The sequence below is a fragment of the Poecilia formosa genome, unplaced genomic scaffold (assembly GCF_000485575.1).
Source record: "Poecilia formosa unplaced genomic scaffold, Poecilia_formosa-5.1.2 Scaffold16, whole genome shotgun sequence".
Lineage (NCBI taxonomy): Eukaryota > Metazoa > Chordata > Actinopteri > Cyprinodontiformes > Poeciliidae > Poecilia > Poecilia formosa.
This window is the reverse complement of record NW_006799955.1, coordinates 1,868,921-1,888,275: the sequence shown is the minus strand read 5'-3', so window position 1 is coordinate 1,888,275 and position 19,355 is coordinate 1,868,921. Positions and strand designations below refer to the sequence as shown.

At 40.3% G+C, this 19,355-nt stretch overlaps 1 protein-coding gene across 4 annotated transcripts in view; it reads left to right on the top strand.

Annotated features, from left to right (window-relative positions):
- Window positions 1–19,355, top strand: part of lrp2a (low density lipoprotein receptor-related protein 2a) — a 55,130-nt gene that overhangs the window by 16,885 nt on the left and 18,890 nt on the right. For 2 of the 4 annotated variants that reach the window (XM_007546437.2, XM_016668626.1), the window contains exons 18-48: window positions 308–433; window positions 1,393–1,523; window positions 1,661–1,798; window positions 1,906–2,187; window positions 2,280–2,519; window positions 3,064–3,183; window positions 3,491–3,607; window positions 4,599–4,979; window positions 5,992–6,006; window positions 6,279–6,527; window positions 7,170–7,381; window positions 7,953–8,137; window positions 9,083–9,311; window positions 9,431–9,608; window positions 10,827–10,955; window positions 12,216–12,382; window positions 12,542–12,685; window positions 12,759–12,868; window positions 14,219–14,396; window positions 14,516–14,729; window positions 14,863–15,102; window positions 15,216–15,404; window positions 15,636–16,568; window positions 16,647–16,812; window positions 16,893–17,051; window positions 17,148–17,437; window positions 17,527–17,727; window positions 17,886–17,912; window positions 18,010–18,045; window positions 18,136–18,378; window positions 19,020–19,145. In XM_007546437.2, the coding sequence (XP_007546499.1) occupies window positions 308–433; window positions 1,393–1,523; window positions 1,661–1,798; window positions 1,906–2,187; window positions 2,280–2,519; window positions 3,064–3,183; window positions 3,491–3,607; window positions 4,599–4,979; window positions 5,992–6,006; window positions 6,279–6,527; window positions 7,170–7,381; window positions 7,953–8,137; window positions 9,083–9,311; window positions 9,431–9,608; window positions 10,827–10,955; window positions 12,216–12,382; window positions 12,542–12,685; window positions 12,759–12,868; window positions 14,219–14,396; window positions 14,516–14,729; window positions 14,863–15,102; window positions 15,216–15,404; window positions 15,636–16,568; window positions 16,647–16,812; window positions 16,893–17,051; window positions 17,148–17,437; window positions 17,527–17,727; window positions 17,886–17,912; window positions 18,010–18,045; window positions 18,136–18,378; window positions 19,020–19,145 (6,155 nt within the window). The remainder of the gene's footprint in view (window positions 1–307; window positions 434–1,392; window positions 1,524–1,660; window positions 1,799–1,905; window positions 2,188–2,279; window positions 2,520–3,063; window positions 3,184–3,490; window positions 3,608–4,598; window positions 4,980–5,991; window positions 6,007–6,278; window positions 6,528–7,169; window positions 7,382–7,952; window positions 8,138–9,082; window positions 9,312–9,430; window positions 9,609–10,826; window positions 10,956–12,215; window positions 12,383–12,541; window positions 12,686–12,758; window positions 12,869–14,218; window positions 14,397–14,515; window positions 14,730–14,862; window positions 15,103–15,215; window positions 15,405–15,635; window positions 16,569–16,646; window positions 16,813–16,892; window positions 17,052–17,147; window positions 17,438–17,526; window positions 17,728–17,885; window positions 17,913–18,009; window positions 18,046–18,135; window positions 18,379–19,019; window positions 19,146–19,355) is intronic. The other 2 variants (XM_016668624.1, XM_016668625.1) reach the window with 2 other exon arrangements.

The window sequence follows — 19,355 nt, the reverse complement described above, 5'->3', positions numbered from 1 at the left end:
TGTGCACAAAATCTGAATTTTATGTTACATTACATGCTGCAATAGCGGTTCACCCCCTTCATTAACATAATATACTACTTATCTGCTAATAGAATTAAATATTATCTAGAACAAGCAATTATTTCCTATAGTCTTAAAGCCATTAGGCCTTTGAGATTAGCTCTGTATGAAGGCCAGTATTGAAGTTAACACTGAGAAGCTGGCTTAAATGTGAAGACAAATTTTAAATGAATAATACTATTAGTGTTCAGATTTTTTTTTTAATTAAATGCTGAAATGAGACTTTTTACTAATTCTCTTTTACCAGGTATATTTTTTGGACTGATTGGTACCGTCCTGCAAAGATTATGAGGGCTTGGGGTGACGGGTCACATGCCGTGTCTATTGTAAACACTACCCTGGGCTGGCCAAATGGATTAGCAATTGACTGGAGGTGAGCCAAATGTCTTATGTCTAAGTATCCAGGACAGCTGCATCACAAAACAGTTATAACATTTTTTCACTTGGATAAAAGAAAATACTGTCTTTAGATATGCACAGAAAAGGTAACAGTCCCAGTCATGCTGCTAGTTTTTGGTGCTTCCAAACATTATCTGAGTTTATCATTATTATCACATAATCACAACTTATTTTCCCCTACAGGACAGACAAACAATACTCATAAGTCTCCATTTTCTAAATATAACGTTATATGGTAATTTATTATGGCCAAATAAGAGTCATATGGATCTTTTTTTCTAAATCGACACTGTACGCGAGACAGGACATTGTTGTTGCAAAACTCTGCAGTTTGAAAGAGTATTTCTAATATTTCTGAATAAAACAAGGTAATAATAGAGTCAACAATACAAGCTCTTCTTAGCATCTCATATCTCATATTACTGACTAGCACATTTAGCCTAACTAAATGCGTAGTTCCTGTTGAACCTTACCTGAACTGTGAAATTTTCGAAAGTCTGGCAAAACTGGATTTGTCTTAACTCAATGCCTGAATGAACATCTGATGCTTCTGTAGAAAAACAAAATACTGATTCTTCTCTAGGTTTTCCAAGTTTTGTGTTCAAATTAGATATTTTTTTTAAAAAAAATCACTGACAGCTGCTAAGTTAAAATTTTCTTTCTGCAGTTAGAGCTGCAGCTCTGAAGAGGGTTTTATAGGTTTTTCACTGATTAGAAAAGGTTGGATTTTCGTATCTGGAAGGTCAACCAAAGATACAGACACGGACAAATGTGACATTAGTCGATTCTTGTTATCAGCTGACTTTTTTTCTGTGCATCTCTAATTGTTATAATTAGAAATCATTTCAAATTAGCATCCCTCCTCCTATGGTACTTTTTTTTAAAAAAATAATTTATAATACTTTATGCCTCTCTGTTTTGATCACTGCTCAGCTCAATGCGTCTGTATTGGGTAGATGCCTTCTTCGACAAGATTGAGCACAGCAACTTTAATGGACAAAACAGGCTTTCCTTGGATCGCATAACCCAGATCTCCCATCCTTTTGGCCTTACCATTTTCGAAGGCAAGTTGTTTACATCTCATGCGCTTGAATATTTTTTCTTTTAACTTTTATCATAATCACGTCAAAGAAGTAATTGCTTTTTGCAGGAGGCGATGAAAGATACTGTAGCATATTTCACGCTCTGCTGCTCCTTTCAGGCTTTGCGTATTTCACTGACTGGCGCCTGGGTGGCATTGTCCGTGTGCGTAAGACCGATGGCGGGCAGATGGTAGTTATTAGGAGAGGAATCAGCCACATCATGCATGTCAAGTCTTTCAACTCCAACTCTCAGATCGGTCAGTAGATTCATTTTCTGTTCCTCTCACTTTCTCGTTCATGCGTGACTTCACCTCGCTCTCATCAGTCACATTCCCGGTAATTATCCCCGACTCTTCCTTCGCAGGTGCTAACCTCTGCAACAGGCAGGCAAATCCTAACGGAGACTGCAGCCACTTCTGCTTCCCAGCTCCGGATTCTCAGAGAGTGTGCGGCTGCCCGTACGGCATGAAGCTGTCGCCAAACCAGCAGGCGTGTGTCGAGGACCCCTCCAACGAGCCCCCAACAATGCAGTGCGGAGCCAACTCCTTCTCCTGTGGCAACGGCAAATGTGTCCCAAGCACCTACAGATGCGACGGTGTTGACGATTGCCATGACAACACCGACGAACTCCATTGTGGAATAAACAGTAATCTGACTTATTTAAATCTTTTCATGTCATTTTTCTGGGTTTGTGTTGGTAAGGTTCATTTAAAAAACCAGCTTGTTTTTGACTTCTAGACATTACTTGTTCCCCCTTGGCCTTCACCTGTGCCAGTCAGCGCTGCGTGCCAGCAGGGTGGCGCTGCGACGGGCACAATGATTGCTTTGATAACAGCGACGAGATCAACTGCCCCACACGGGTGCCAGGAACGTGCCCCGCCAATCAGTTCACATGCGCCAACCACCGATGCGTCCCGCACACGTGGCGCTGCGACACAGATAACGACTGCGGAGACGGGTCCGATGAAGCAGACTGCTGTACGTATCTATAAACCCCCCCCCATCACAGTTATTGCCACTGTTACACGTGTAGAAACACTCACTGTAAATCAATAGAAAATAGAAGAAAATTACAACGGTCCTTGAAATACAGCTTAGAAAAATATATAATTATTGGCATCATAAAAGTTTCTACATCAAGTAATTCACACTTAGCTGTTTGTCTTGGGAAAAAAGATAAAACCAAATGTGTACATGTGTTTATTTTTTTTCCCATTACAATCAAACATTAAAATAGATTAAGCTTTTCTTGTTTTGTGTCGTTTAGGATGACCGAATGTATCTATTTTTACAACATACTAAAATAATGAAAGATTTTTAAAGAGATTTTTCAGTTTTTACTGTAGATTTAATGGTTTTGGGGAAACTCAGATTATGGGATTATGTCTTTGTAGGACTCTGATAAATTAATTAATTAATGTGGATATATTTGAAAACCTCAAACACTCTCTTTCCTTGTGTTACGTCACAAACAAATTTAAAGAAAGGGCTAATATTTGTATTTTAAAATGATGTTATCCAGATCTGGGTAGTACGTGCCACCCAGGACAGTTCCAGTGTCCTGACCACCGATGCATAGACCCCAACTACGTCTGTGATGGAGACAGGGACTGTGTGGACGGAGCAGATGAGCAGGGATGCAGTGAGTAATTGCTGATCTTGTGTTGCAATTATGCAAAGCATATAATATTTCCCATTTTCAGCATAACTATATATTTAAGCAGGTTTAATTTTAATTTACTCAAATCTATAAACCCATTAAAGCACATTCTCCCTAACGCTTATTCTAATGAATGAAAGCCTTGAATTCATTTATTAAATCAGAAATACATTTGCAGAATAAATTGTTAAAGATCCGTCCCTTTGTACACTTCAGCATCTACTTTTTAGGCCCTGTAAGCTTTATTAAAGCGGTATATTAATTATCAGCACTGTTATGGATTTTTCAGTCTACAACTGCACTGTGAGTGAGTTCAAGTGTACCAGCAGCCACCAGTGCATCAACTCCTTCTACCGCTGCGATGGGGTCTTCGATTGTAGCGATCACTCTGATGAGCAAAACTGTCGTAAGTGTTTTTGATTCTCCTAGCGGTCATTGCTCCTTGCTGAGTTATTACTCAGTATTATAAGAACATTTATAAGAATGTCCTGATCTGGTTTTTTTTAATCAGATATTGATCCCTGCCATTCAAAGGTAGGCTGGTGAAGAACCCACAGGACAATGCTTAATCAAGTCAAAGCTAATCAGGATGTAATGGGATATTCCTCTAACCTCATGAATATTAAGTGATGCTCCTTTGTGTTGTGATTGTGAAGTTTTAATATGGAGCCAAACGTTAACATGTTTAATCTTTATTTCGATGTAGCTCAATAACTAATTTTTCTGTGCAGTTCCAGTTAATCATTTGCTTTCAAAACTTACTCAAAAAGATGCTCTCTTGCTTCATTAAGTTGGTATTTTTGGTTAAAAGTCTTCAAATTGAATGAAAAGTGTTTTCATTGTGTTTTCTGCTGGAGGACATCTGAGCAGCTAAGAGTTGATTAGATTAAATAAACTTTATTGTCCTTAAGGGACAATTTACTTTGCAGACAGCAAGAACAACTACAGATGAATATGTACATAAAAAAATACAATAATAGTACAGTACAACATCTACGTAGCACACAGTACTATCATATACCACCACAGTTTGTTTGACTCTTAAATGACTAATCAGGCTGACACTAATGGGGATAAACATCATTATCTCTTTTAATATGAACGTTATTATAAAAGGTGAAAAATCCTTAGTTTGTAAAGGGAAAACTCTGACTCTGACTCAAAAAGATGTTGTAAATGGTTTAAAAAATCTGCTTGCTGGTGATGCAGTTGACACAAACACAGCCAGTGAGCCAACCTCAGGTAAAAGAGTTGACTTTTTGTCCAGGAACTCCAGTACCAATCATTTTAAAAGCCATGACCTGGACGTCCAGCCGAAAGTTGGCATCCATGTTGGACATTTCACTGTCAAACAATTTTGACCCATATCTTTGCGGCGTTGTCCCGATTCGTTTTAGCTACCAGGCCCCCGGGGATGTGCCATCACGAAAATGAGTTTCAGTGTCAGTCAGATGGGAGCTGTATCCCATCGTCATGGGAATGTGATGGACATCCAGACTGTCAGGACGGCAGCGATGAACACCACGCCTGTCCTCCCCGGACCTGCCCGTCTTCTCTCTTCCGCTGTGACAATGGAAACTGCGTCTTGCGCAGCTGGATTTGTGACGGAGACAACGACTGCAGAGACATGAGCGATGAAAGAGATTGTCCCATGCCGCCTTTCCGGTGTCCAAGCTGGCAGTGGCAGTGTCCTGGTCACAGTGTTTGTATCAATCTCACCACAGTGTGTGACAACACACCCAACTGTCCCAACGGCGCTGATGAATCTCCGCTTTGCAGTAAGTTGTATCCTCAGCTTTTTTCATCTTATACACAACAATTATTCCCCTCCCCCCCCTCCATGTATCATGACATTTCATAAGCTGTGCATAGCATTAGTAGTTGTGTGAAAATTTAACATTTTTGGAACTAAAGAACTTCCAAAAAATTCACCTCTGATGGATTTTGTTGGAGTTTTACTAATTTTGTAGAAATCTGGATGTGTGGTCAACTTGTTTGTGCTTAGCTATGGCACACTCACTAACTGAATAGTATTTTAGTTTTGACCAATAAACCAATATTGTGTCCGGCTGATTTCTGGGTTCATTTTCAATATTGATTTCTTTTACAATTAGTCTTTTTTTTTTTTTTTTGGTTTAAGGTAAACCTTTTGTTGTTGATCTCATTTTGTAACTCTTGTTTCAGTTTGAGAACGGCACAAAAGTCTTGTTTAAAGAAAACATTGAAGTATTTCATTTCTACAGAGTGAAACTAATTAATTCTTTACGTTATATGCTGAAGCGACCATTTGTCTGTCCAGCCCAGTTAAAACTAATCAGATCCTCTCTTTTAGCAAGAATTTGAAGCCATTTTAAAGCATGTGATCACTTGAGCTCATGTCATACAGTATTTAATCACAAGAATAATTGCTTCATTATGGAAGAATGACATAACACGCAATTCATATTCTTTCTATGTTTTTATGCTCATTTGACACATTAGTTCTTTGATTGAAGATGTTTCTTGTACATTAAGACATGATTGTTGTGTTTTTCCAGTAATACTCATCCATTTAACGACAAACACAATAACAACCTACTTCAAGCTGATTTTGTTTAATTTGACACTTTTCTAATTGTTGTAATATTTTAAAAGCAGTTGCTTCGTATCACAGAAAAATTGTGTTCAAAGTCACTTGCTAATGTTTGTGTTCTTGTGTTTAAATCAAGCATGTCTGATTTGTCCTGCACTGACCTGAAAATTATCTGTGATTTCCCCCCCACCTCCTCTTGCCTCTCTTCCAACTTTCAGATGAGCCTTTACCAGGTAGGAAGAAACTCTCAATCATTGGTAGAAATGCTGCCAGTAGCTATGATTCGTTTTTAACAGATGCAATGACATTGGTCATTGCTTATGTCGCAAATTTCCAACAATCACCATTTATAACCTAGCTTTTGGCTCAGGACAGCAATTCTAAGGATGTACCGTAGTTTTTTTTTTCTTTGTTAATGTTTTTCCACCATCATTACCGCAGCATGTGCTGAAAAGTCTTCATTTTTAAGATGGTCTCTTCTTAATAGTCCCTTTCTTGCTTTTAGACCAAGAGAGCTGTTCTGATAACAACGCTGGCTGCACTCACGGTTGCATACAGGGGCCTTTTGGGGCCCAGTGCACGTGCTCTGTTGGTTATCAGCTCAGCAACGACTCCAAAACGTGTGAGGATATAGACGAGTGTAATCCCCCAGGGCTGTGCAGCCAGCACTGCTTTAACGAGAGAGGCTCGTTTCGCTGCCACTGCCTGGACGGTTACACTCTTGAAGCAGACCAACGTACCTGCAAGGCTTCAGGTGAGGGGAGAAATGTCTCCAGCCTTTGGAGTGTAGCATTTCTTCATCCCTTAAGATTTAAATAACTTGAATAATTTCATTATGAAAGGAAATATATCGGCTCTACTGTGATACATGTTTTCACCAATCAGACATGTATCTGATTTCTCCACTCGTCCAGCTGAGGGGGGGAAATAAGTGGAACTTGGCCCTTAGGCCTCCAGACAGACACACTGTCTTTCTTCTTTCTTGTGTTTCTTTGCTGCTCTGATTTCAAAAGATAAGGCAAATAACATATATGTCAGTCACTGGCCATCGCCGCAGTAATTAGGACATAATCACAAACAAAGGGCTGTTTATAAGGGGAGCGTGCCTGACATGAACTCCTCTTCCTTCACAGATAACTGACTGAAAGCTTTTGCAATACAATAGGACATTATTTGGACAAAAGTGCATTCCCAAAGGACAGACATTTGAGTAGGGTCTAGTTAAGAGTTTTCTTGTGTGTCTGCTGTCAACACACACACACACACTCACACACAACCTTGTTTTTAAGCACTACCGGGGACTCAAGACAAGATGCACACAAACTGATAAGTGTTTTTTATTAGAAATAAACATACCAAGTAACTGGGTTCGGTTGTGGTTTTTTTTTTTTCCTAGATTCTCGTCAAGCCTTTCTACTTGTGGCCAGTCGAAATCAGATTATCCAAGATGAAATAAGCGCTCAACCGAATGTGATCCGGTCACTGATTCGAGACGGACGCAACGTCGTGGCTATAGATTTTGACTCTGTGTCGGACCGTGTGTACTGGTCCGATACCAGCCAGGACCGGATCTGGAGTTCTCACATAAATGGCAGCGAGAGAACTGTGGTAAGTCGCAGGGAAAAATAAAGCATACATTAAAGTCCGGAAAACGATGGATTTTGATTTTGAAATTATGTTCCACGTCTGGATAAATGTGGAAAAACAAAAAAAAAAAAGATTTTGGAGAATATTTTTATTTTCAGATTTTATTCCCTGTTCTCTTTAACTGTATTATTCCTTCTCTTCTTCATTTTTTGTATCCTTCATTACTTCATTACTGTTGTATCTTTCCTGTCTTCCTCCCTTTTCTACCTCCATCTCTCTCTCCTTGTGTACTTTCTTCTATTCTTCCTTCCATTCTTTCCATTTCTCCTTGTCCTTTCTTTCTCCCTTGTGTCCATCCTTCCTTGTGTCTGTCCTTCCTTTGTCTTGTCTTCCTTTTCTTTCTCTTCTTCCTCAATTCCTTTTTTTCCTGTTTTTTGCTTCCATCTTTAAAGTCTCCACAGTAGAAATATTTATTGTATTGACGTTAACAGCTTTATATTTACAAAAGTATTAAAGAGTTAAATAAAAAGTAAAACCCTTTCAGTCGGTTATCTTAGAAATATGTTAATTTAAGATTATATCTTGTGTGCAGATATTTGACAGTGGAGTGACTGTGACAGAGAGCCTTGCAGTGGACTGGGTGGGCAGGAATTTATACTGGACCGACTACGTCCTGGAGACAATTGAGGTGTCTAAGCTGGACGGGACACACCGGACCGTCTTAGTTAGTGAAAATGTCACCAACCCTCGAGGTCTGGTGGTGGATCCCAGAGACAGGTCAGCAACACGTATTTTGCCCTTCTTAAACATTTTCACATTTTGTCACACCACCAACACAGACATCCCACACAACATATTTGTGAAGTGGAAGGAAATCAAAAATTAGGCTTAGAAAAATTTAGGCTAACAAAAATGGGTTTGAATTTGTCCACAGGTGGAGTCTTCAAATCTTTTACATTTTTGCCCATTCTTCTTTACAAAGTAGTTTAAGTTCAGAGAAATAGGATGGAGAACACCAGTTCCTAATTCTTGCTACAGATTTTCAATTTGTTTTTGGTCTGGGCTTTGACTGGACCTTTTTTAAGATGTGAACATGCTTCAATAAAAACTATTCTTCCTGATTCAGATTATTCCACCAAAATATTGATTTCCGAACTCTTCTTGAAACATTAGGATTATTGTTTCTAAATGAATATGAACTTGTTTTCTTTGTATTTTTTGAGATCTAAAAGCACTGCATCTTTTTTTTTGTTAATTTGACCACATTTCTCGTTTTCTGCAAATAAATACAAAATTTTTGCTTGGGATTTCAGAGACATGCTGTCAGTAGTTCATAGAATAAAAGAATAATGTTCATTTTACTCAAACATATACCTATAAAGAGTAAAATCAGAGAAACTGATAATTTTGCAGTGGTCTCTTAATTTTCCAGAGCTGTATAGCAGATGTGTCAGAATAAACGAGATAAATAGATATGCATTTACTTGTCATTTGTAAAAGAGTTTCATTTTATTTGTGAAATAAATTTGAAAGCTGTGCATCTTTTTCCTTCTACTTCACAGTGATGTTAGTGTTGATCCATCACATAAGCCCCCATCCAAATATTGTTGAAGTTTATGGTTGTGACATGAAAAAATTTGCTATTTTTGCGTAGCACTGAAAATATTGAAGCTTTACAGCATAGAAAGAGTCAGCAGTAAAAAGATTGTTTCTGTTTTGCAGCGCTCACCTGATGTTTTGGACTGACTGGGGAAGGAACCCCCGTATTGAGAGGGCAAGCATGGATGGGAAACTCAGGACAGTCATCATAAGCAGCAAACTCTACTGGCCCAATGGTTTAACCATCGACTATCCAAATAATTTGCTGTACTTTGCTGATGCCTATTTGGACTTCATTGATTACTGCGACTACAATGGCAACAACAGAAAACAAGTCCTTGCCAGCGACTTGGTAAGTGTATGAGGTCGTAGTCTTTCTCTCAAGGGGAGCATGTGCAGAATACACTGAGCATACCTTTGAATAGCATGTGTAAGACACCTTTTTTTTCTTCTGCTGCTCTCTATGAAAAGGTACTGCAGCATCCCCACGCAATTACCATTTTTGAGGATTTTGTCTATTGGACCGACAGATACATTAACCGAGTGATGCGAGCTCATAAGTGGCATGGGGAGAACCAGACAGTGATGCTGTTCAACCTCCCTCAGCCAATGGGCCTAGTGGCAGTGCATCCAACCAGGCAACCGGCAGGTATTACAACAGTATCCAACATGCTGCTTAACCCAGATGTGCTCTTTCCTTATCATGTCATCTGTTTTGAGAATTGCACCAACTCAACATGATGCTGCCACAATTGTACTTTACAGACGTGAATCGGCTTCTTAGCCTCGCTGACTTCGCTCTTTCTCCTCCAAATGTAGCAGAGCGGATTATAGCGAGACAACCTCCATTTTTGTTTTATCACACAACAGAACCTCTGTCCAAAATGTAAAGTTCACGTGTGCATTTGCAAAGTGCAATTTAGTTTAGAGTAATGGCTTTTTCCTTGCTCAATGGTTTTTCAGTCCATGTCAGTACAACTCATCTGTTCAGGCGAAAACATTTTCATCTCTGGGACACAGGACTGGTTCTAGAGATGGCTGAAAGTTGCTAGGATACACATATCCAGCTTCAGGTATCTGGAAATTGTATCTACCTAACTAGACATGTGGATGCCAACAGTTAAGATTCTGATCTCTTGTTGGTGTGCCTCTGTATAACTCATATGGTGCTTATTAACCTATCAGAGTCTTGTCAAAAATTGATGGAAAAGAAAATATTTGATGGTTAAAAGGATAAATAACTTCAAATTTTGTTGTATGAGCTTTGGTTTTGGATAGTTTTTTGTTTTTTTCCTTTTCTGTTGTGGTTTATACTTAAAAAGTTATATGTTTAGATTTTTTTCATGTATTGTAGTGATTTCTGAAGGTGTAATTTAGTTTAATTTGATGTGTAGGACAGGCATAACTATAAATCTTTGTTTCCATCTTTAGCTTTTCAGTCAAGTTGTTTGAACTGATGCCGTTTCTATCTGATCAAATCAATCAAATCCGAATCTTACGAAGCTGTAAGATTTGGGCTTTCCCAAATTGCTTAATGGCAAAGTGATCCTGAATGCAATATTTTGAATTAAAAATATGTCTTAATGATTTATTTCCTCTAATTATTGTGGCTGTTAGCAAGTATAAATATTTGAAGTACTATTTATAGGCCTTTCTCATGTAAAACAGGATTTAGATTAATCTTAAATTTAATATCAGACAGTGGGCAAGAAAAGGATTGTGTGTGCCTTTTTAAGTAGAATATGTAAATATCTGCTTTTGACTGCATCTGCTTTGCATTAATGTTTGTTGTGGCTACATATCAGCTGTAGCTAATATGCCCTATAACTCGCGAGAGCCAGCTAAGATGACTCTCTTCAATTTGTAGGGAGAAATCACTGCTTGGGGAGCGCCTGCACTCATATCTGCCTACTCTCTGCTGTGGGACCAAGATACTATTCATGCGCCTGCCCCTCCGGCTGGACTCTGGCGGCTGACCAGTTCACCTGTGCCAGAGGTATGCAGGCTGCCAACAGGAGGGAAACACTCATCACTTAAATTGATAAAAAAGGAAGTGTGGTCAAATGTTGCTGATAAGTTGAAATAGTCATCAAGTATTCATCTCAGCAGTGATTACTTTCATGAGAAAGAAGAAAAAACAAACTCTTACTCCCACTTTGATTCTTGCATGCTTTCTGTACATAGAGATGTCTTAGTGTTTGTAAGAGGAGAAATCTTTTTTAAACAGCATATCTGTAGCATAGATTGAATCAGGTACCTGTCAACAGCCTCCCATTTAGACTTTCTTGTAACCTGCTGCTCAGGTCATAAATATTGAGACTCATATGAGCATGTCTTTCATGGTCTCAAGAGGACAAGGGACCTTTAATGCAAGGTCCAAGGAGTCCACCTTAGGTCAGCAGCTTAACTCATCTCAGGTTTCAGCCCCTACAAACCAAGCAGACTGCAATCTCTCCCTGAAGCCAATGATTATCCAAGAATGAAAATGCCCTACAACTATTCTTTGACTCTAATCTCTGATGACAAAGCAAATCAGATTGTGGAACCGGCTTTCACCAGTCAATCCTCTTTATAGATAAAGGTCCTCCAGCTTTAGATCCCTAATTTGCACCAAATATTTACGTAGGAAGCAACTGAACACCTATGCCTAATTTTACTAAAGGATCTGTTTAGTTTTCTTTTTTTTGTTTGTTTATTTCTTTTTGCACTTAAATTGTGTTCTTGTTTGTCAATAAATTTTCATCTTTATAAATATAAATTCTGGCTAAAAAGTTTGAGTCATTTTTTTGGTAATAGTTTTTCAAAAAAATCCCTTTGTTTTAGTTTTAGTTGACATCTATAGTCATTTTAGTTTTAATCTAAATTTTAAATTTAGCAGACTTAGAGAAGGTGTAGGTGCAACGTCACATTAGACCAGTTTTACCTGAACAATGAATATAAATACTTGCAGTTTTTCCGTGACTACCACGTTGGTGCTAAATATTTCAGTTGATTCAATTCATTCTCCAAAACAATACATTTTGTTGAAGTTTTCTTGCCTTTCCACATGTTTTATATCAGATTTGAATGGAATGCATCTCCCTCCAACATTTTTCTCTTTTTTCTATCATATTGTAAGAATATCAGTCATTTTATTGTAAATCTGGTCTCTTAGGGAGAGCTTTAATGTAGTTTTATCTTGTTTTCTTCAGGAAAAAAAGGTTGTGGTGACACATTTTTGTTGACAAAATTAACACTAGTTTTTATTTTCTGCTAGTTGAGGATCCCTTTCTGGTGGTTGTGAGAGACAGCATCATCTACGGTATTCCACTAAACCCAGAGGACAAGAGCAATGATGCAATGGTTCCAGTCGCTGGTCTTCACAACGGCTACGATGTTGACTTCGATAACAAGGAACAAACCATCTACTGGGTGGAACACCCTGTGAGTCCATCTCAATCAACACGACAGACTGAAAGACAAAAACCACAGCTTTTTTTTGTTCATTTGCTCAAAACATGCGGAGCTAGTTCAAGCCTGATCCAAACAAGCCATTATTGTTAAGCGACTGGTGAGGTTAATATGTCTAATTTTGTCCAACAGGGTGAGATCCACAGGGTGAAGTCAGACGGTACAAACAGGACGGAGTTTGCCCCCGCAGCCATTCTCGGCTCTCCTGTTGGCCTGGCCCTGGACTGGATCACGGAGAATCTGTACTACACCAACCCAGCTACGCAGTCCATCGAGGTGAGATTAACGCATTTGGTCGTTCATTCATTTGTTTATCTGTCTGCTTACTTGTTTGTTTTGGCTTGGCCAGGTTTTAAAGTTGAGAGGAGACATACAGTACCGGAAAACTATAATCACAAACAACGGCTCTCCGACCGGCGCTGGCAGTCCTGTTGGCATCGCTGTGGATCCGGCACGTGGGTAAGCCCCATTTAACACCGTCCTGGCACCGCCGCTCAAATCCACTGCTGCTGAGCCCTGACAGCATCCATCTGGTCGGCTTCAGGAGAGATCTTAACAAGACTTGCTGCCATCTAAAACCCCATAAGCTCATGGTCAAGAAACAAGAGCTTTCCTTTCTCTTTGTGGGTTAAATAACAGGAGGGAAATGTTTTTATTAACAAGAATCCTTTTTTTTTTAACTAAACATATCACAAATCCAGTTACGCAGATATGATAAAGTAAAAACAACTCAGTGTCACAGTACCACAGCATTAACACACTAATGATACAGCATGTATCAGCTATAATAATGTAATATATAACATTCATTTATTTTCAAATTTATTTTGACACTTAGACAAAAACATAAATATAGAATAAACATCAGTTTCACTGAACTGATTTAATTATATATATTTTGCCTCCCTGGACTTTATAGATCAACAGCGGGAGTCTTACTAGCTATTAGCTGCTTTATTAAGTTTTCTGCATGTGTGTACAGCAGTCGTCAGTCAGCTGCTTCATTCACATGATGTTTGCAGCATTCCAACTGTGGTTTTAGAGGAGTATTACCTTAAGTGTGATGGTGAGAATTTCAACACTGTGACTGCGTTTTACAACCAGAAGTGCTTCCAAGCAGCCAAATTGATCTTTTGTTTAATAACCAAGAGAAAGGGAAAACACGAGTAGTTCTCCACAACTGGCATGCATTACACTATGGATAAAGAAAGAGAAATTTCCAATCATTTTGACGCTATCTGTTGCCTCTCATTAAAAGTATTTGACAGTGCATAAATGATATGATTGCAAATTTAGCGCTTTTAAACCAATTTCTTTAAGCCTTGGTTTTTGTTAACCTAAATATCTTCTGCTTTTAGTGAGTAAAGTTGATGCCAGAGTAATGACATAATTATTTCAGATATTTAAACACTTTATGAAGGCCCAGATGATGATGACATGGCTTCCTTGTATTACAAATGGATGAATCTAAATAATTCACCCAAAATATCAGATAGGGAATGGATAAATTGACTGCAATTTCCTGACGTCTGAAGTCGCCACAATCATCCAATCAAACAATTACATGCAAGTTTAATAAGAAATGCCCACCTCTGCCAGCATTCAGGAAGAAAACGAGTTCTCTGTCCCAGGGATAAACATGTTTTTGTAAGAAAATATTGCAAATCGACTCCAGAACAAAAGGGAAAAGTCACTGTGAAAATGTTGTCTGAGGATTGAAGCGAGTGTCAATATCCACTGGAAAAACAAAATTCCTTGTTTAAACAATCTAAAATGACAAACTCTAAATTTATTTTTAATTTTATCTAGCAAACTTTACTGGACAGACCAGGGAACAGAAAGTGGCATCCCTGCCAAGGTGGCAGCTGCAGACATGGATGGCATGAACCCGGCCACGCTCTTCACCAACAACCTTGATCACATTGAGTTCCTCACTGTGGACATCCAAGAGAACAAGCTGTACTGGGCTGTCACAGGCACTGGGAAAGTCAGTTTTTATTCCATTTCTTCTCTCTAAACATTTTATAAGATGTACTGTGTACTTTCACTTTGATGTAAACACCCATTGAAAACATTTTGCTTGTGTTTTTGATCAAACTGCCACAGATCGAGCGCGGTGATCCAGATGGGAGCAACCGCATCACCATAGTGACGGGTCTCTCCCACCCTTGGGGTGTGGCCGTCTACCAGAACTACCTGTTCTTCAGCGACCGTGACTTTGAGGTCATCGAGCGCGTAGACAAGTCCACTGGTGCCAACAGGGTTGTGATGCGAGACAACCTGTCGGGACTTAGAGTCCTAAAAGTTCATTTTAGAGATAGTGAGTGACAAACTCTGTCACAGTTTATTTCTCCGTTGAATAGAGATGCACTATAGTTTTTGTGGCTGATTTCTGATTTGTGTTTTGGAAAGCTTTGACCTGCTAAAACACTTTTTTTTATTTCTAAACTCAGCATCTGCAGGTACATCTAATGGCTGCACCGACAACATGGGGGCATGTGAGCAGCTCTGTCTTCCTCGACCACGAGGTTTTTTTACCTGTGCATGTGCGACAGGTTTTAAGCTAAACGCAGACAACCGGACTTGTGCCCCTTACAAGTCCTACGTCGTCATCTCCACTCTGTCTGCTATAAAAGGCTTCAGTCTTGAAGGCTCGGATCACTCTGAGGCAATGGTCCCCGTGGCTGGAAGAGGTCAGCGACTTTTACCATGTTATAAACATAATGTGTGACCCGTGCAATGTGCTTTGGTTCTTCTTCTATGAAACATCAACTGAATTGCTGAGTTTTGAAATCTCCCCTTACAGGTCGCAATGCTCTCCACGTCGACGTGCACATGGCTTCTGGTTTCATTTACTGGTGCGACTTCAGCAGCACTGTGATGATACAAAACGGGGTCAGACGTATAAAGCCGGACGGCTCAGGATTACACAGTGTGGTCACATCTGGAATAGGACGCAACGGGATACGAGGCATTGCTGTGGACTGGGCTGCAGGTAAGCTGCTGTGTTATGATTTTCACCTACACCTGGCACACTTACTCAGATTTTTTTTGTTTCTGAAAATCAACTACAAATTCAGTTAACCTTACAGACAGAGCTCCATCAAACTAGGACACCTTTATTTACCTTATTTATCCAGTTTTCATACGACACCTTTTCATTAATTATGACTTCTAAACCAATATTATCATAATAAACTTGAAACTTTCCCACTTCTTTCCCAAGGTAACCTGTATTTCACCAACGCCTTTCTGTCCGAGACGTATGTCGAGGTTCTTCGTTTGAACACAACTTTCCGGAAAGTACTGCTGAAGACGCAGGTGGATATGCCGCGGCACCTTGTTGTGGATCCCAGAAACAGATACCTGTACTGGGCCGATTATGGTCAGCACCCCAAAATTGAGCGTGCGCTCTTGGATGGAACCAACCGCACGATTTTAGTGTCTTCTGGGATAATCACCCCACGAGGCCTTGCTCTGGACTGGCATACTGGATATGTCTACTGGGTGGATGACTCTCTGGATATGATCGCCCGCATCGGCCCTCATGGAGGAGAGACAGAGATCGTTAGGTACGGCAGCCGCTACCCAACTCCTTATGGAATCACAGTGTTTGAGAACAGCATCATTTGGGTGGACAGAAACCTCAAAAAGGTTTTTCAAGCAAGCAAAGAGCCAGGCAGGACAGAGCAACCGGCTGTAATTAGAGACAACATAAACATGCTGAGGGATGTTACTATCTTTGACCAGCGTACACAGCCCACCAGTGCACAGGAACTGAACTACAATCCCTGCATGGAAAACAATGGCGGCTGTGGCCACTTCTGCTTTGCCCTTCCAGGCTCTAGTCAGGGTGCCCAAAACAAAAAGTGCAGCTGTGCTTTTGGTGATCTTGCCACAGATAAAGAGAGCTGTGAGATGTCAAAGGAGGATTACCTCATCTACACCACTGAGAGCACAGTCCGCAGTCTGAGACTCGATCCTGAGGACCATGCTCTGCCATTTCCTGTCGTCAATGTGCCTCGCACATCCATTGCTCTTGATTTCGACCTTACAGACAACAGGATTTACTTCACTCAGAGCTCAGGTGCAGGAGCCAGCAAGATCAGCTATATCAGCCTGTCCTCTCCCACTACAGCTCCCATTGTAGTAGCTGCAGGTAAGTTCAGTACTCCTACGGTTTGAGGATTGTTATGATGAGGTAGGAATTGAAGTAATTGTGCTATGGTTGTGACAGATCTTGGGGCTCCTGACGGGATAGCCTATGACTGGATAAACAAAAGAATTTACTACAGCGACTACGTCAACCAGAGCATTAGCTCGATGTCTGTAGATGGTGCCCAAAAAACAATAATCGCCCATGTGTCGAGGCCAAGGGCCATCATGTTGGATCCCTGCAGGGGGTAAGGATTACATAGCAAACCCTACTGATGTGTATATCAGTCTCTACCTTTTTTTAAGTTGCTCCTTTCTTGTTGCATAGATACATGTACTGGACAGACTGGGGAACTCATGCAAAGATTGAGCGAGCCACCTTGGGAGGAAATTTCAGAACTGATATTGTGAACAGCAGTCTGGTGTGGCCAAATGGTCTGACTTTGGACTATGAAGAGGAGAGACTCTACTGGGCAGATGCAAGCTTGTAAGACCTCATTAAAATCCACTTTTGACATTTTTAATTTGCATGTGTTTTACTTTCAAAGCTTCTGCCATTGCCATGCTTTTACTCTGCCATCAGACAGAAGATTGAGCGGTCCTCTCTATCCGGAGGCAACCGTGAGGTCATTGTCAGCACAGCCATCTACCCGTTTGCAATGACTATGTTTGGTCAGTTCATCTATTGGACCGACTGGAACACCCGCAGCATCTATCGGGCAAACAAGCACGACGGCTCTGACCAGAGGGTCATGATTCAGAACCTCCCATCCCGACCAATGGACATTCAGGTTCTGGCCCGCAGGAAGCAACAGCGGTGCGACAGTCCCTGTCAGCAGTTCAACGGAGGCTGCAGCCACATCTGCACTCCAGGTATAAAGTAGCAATTTAAATTGTGGCAGATAAACCTTTCCTTCACCTGGATCCTCCGTGTAAATGTTTGGTGATCTTGCTTTTATCAGGACCTAACGGAGCTGAGTGTCAGTGCCCAGCAGAAGGTCGATGGTACCTGGCTGACGGCAAGTATTGTATTCCTGACAACGGGACTCGCTGCCAGCCAGGCCAGTTCACCTGCATGAACGGCCGGTGTATCCGACCCCAGTGGATATGCGACAATGACAATGACTGTGGAGATGGCAGCGACGAGCTGGAAAGAGTATGTGGTAGGTTCTTCTGAAAAGATCTTGAAATAAAAGTTTTTTTTGTTTTTTTTTTGGGTCATAACCATCTTATTAGAGTCTTTTCTGTAGTTTTAGTTATTTGTCATCACTAATACTAACAAATTAGTCCTTTTCTTTCCTTTAACAAATTGCTTTCTTAGGAGATAAACCGATCTTCAGCTATGCTGGTGTGTATTCTTGCATTGTGTGAATGAACTACTAATCCCCCATTAATAGCAGTGACCAATACTAACATAATTTAATGTACTTACCTTTTACATGCAGTCCCACAGCTGCTCTCTTCCTTTATTGCACTGCCAGGTAAAATGAGCTACTGGTGAAAGTGAATCTCCTTTGGACTCTTTTCTCTTTTGAGTAAAGATCTGACCCGTTGTTGATTCTGATCGGCAGCCTTTCACACCTGCGAGCCCACCGTGTTCACTTGCGGCAATGGGCGGTGCGTTCCCTACCATTACCGCTGTGACCATTACGATGACTGTGGGGACAACAGCGATGAAGTTGGCTGTCTGTTCAGACCCTGTGAACCCAGTACAGAGTTTGCCTGCAACAACGGCCGCTGCATTGCAAAGGACTATGTTTGCAACGGCATCAACAACTGCTACGACAATGGGACTACCGACGAGCAAAACTGCCGTGAGTTTCTTTTTAACAAGATAATGTGATAGGTACAGTTGAAACCAGATATTTACTTACATTATTAAAAAAGACTCATAAACTGTTTTTTTTTCTTCTCCCAGTTTGACCTTAAATCAGACTAAACATTTCCTAAACATGTAATGTAGAATGACCAAAATTGTCAGTGGGCGAGAGCTGGACAGGTTGCCAGTCCGTCACAGGGACGCACAACCACCCAGACACACAGTCATACCCAATGGGCAATTTAAAGAAATCAATTAACTTAGCAGTCATGTTTTTTGGACTGTGGATGGAAGCCATCGTACCCAGAGAGAACCCACTCTTGCATTGGGAGAATACACAAACTCCACTCAGAACGCCAGATTTAAACGCCGAAAGCTTCTTTCTGCAAGGCACCAGTGCTACCAAATTATCAGCAAGCTTTATCCTGCTGATAAATATATCACCAAGATTTATCAGACAGAAATAGCTTATCATCTAAGCTGACCTAAAACAGGAAAGGTCTGGTTTGATATAATGTCAGACAAGATGAAAAAGAAATGGCTATCCGGCGTGAACTTAAATTTCTAGGTTTTACTAATAAATATTCTGTGTTTATTTTATTGTGCTAACTGTGTTTGAATGTGTGATGATTCCAGCTGAGAGAACCTGCCAGCCAGAGCAAACAAAGTGTCAGTCCACGAACATTTGCATTCCTCGGTCATACCTATGTGATGGAGACAACGACTGTGGGGATATGAGCGACGAAAGTCCAACACACTGTGGTGAGCAACAGCTTTAATGCATGTTTTCTCTTTGAGATGCTCATTAAAGCATAAAAATCATCGAACTTGTCCCATGCTATTGAACTCTAAATGGACACAGTCGCTAAGTAAGGACTCAATAACAAACTTATTAAGTAATCATTCATGCCTCTAAACAAAAAGTTGAAGTATTTATTGGTGTTGCTGTATTAGTAATTTAACTCCCAGAAG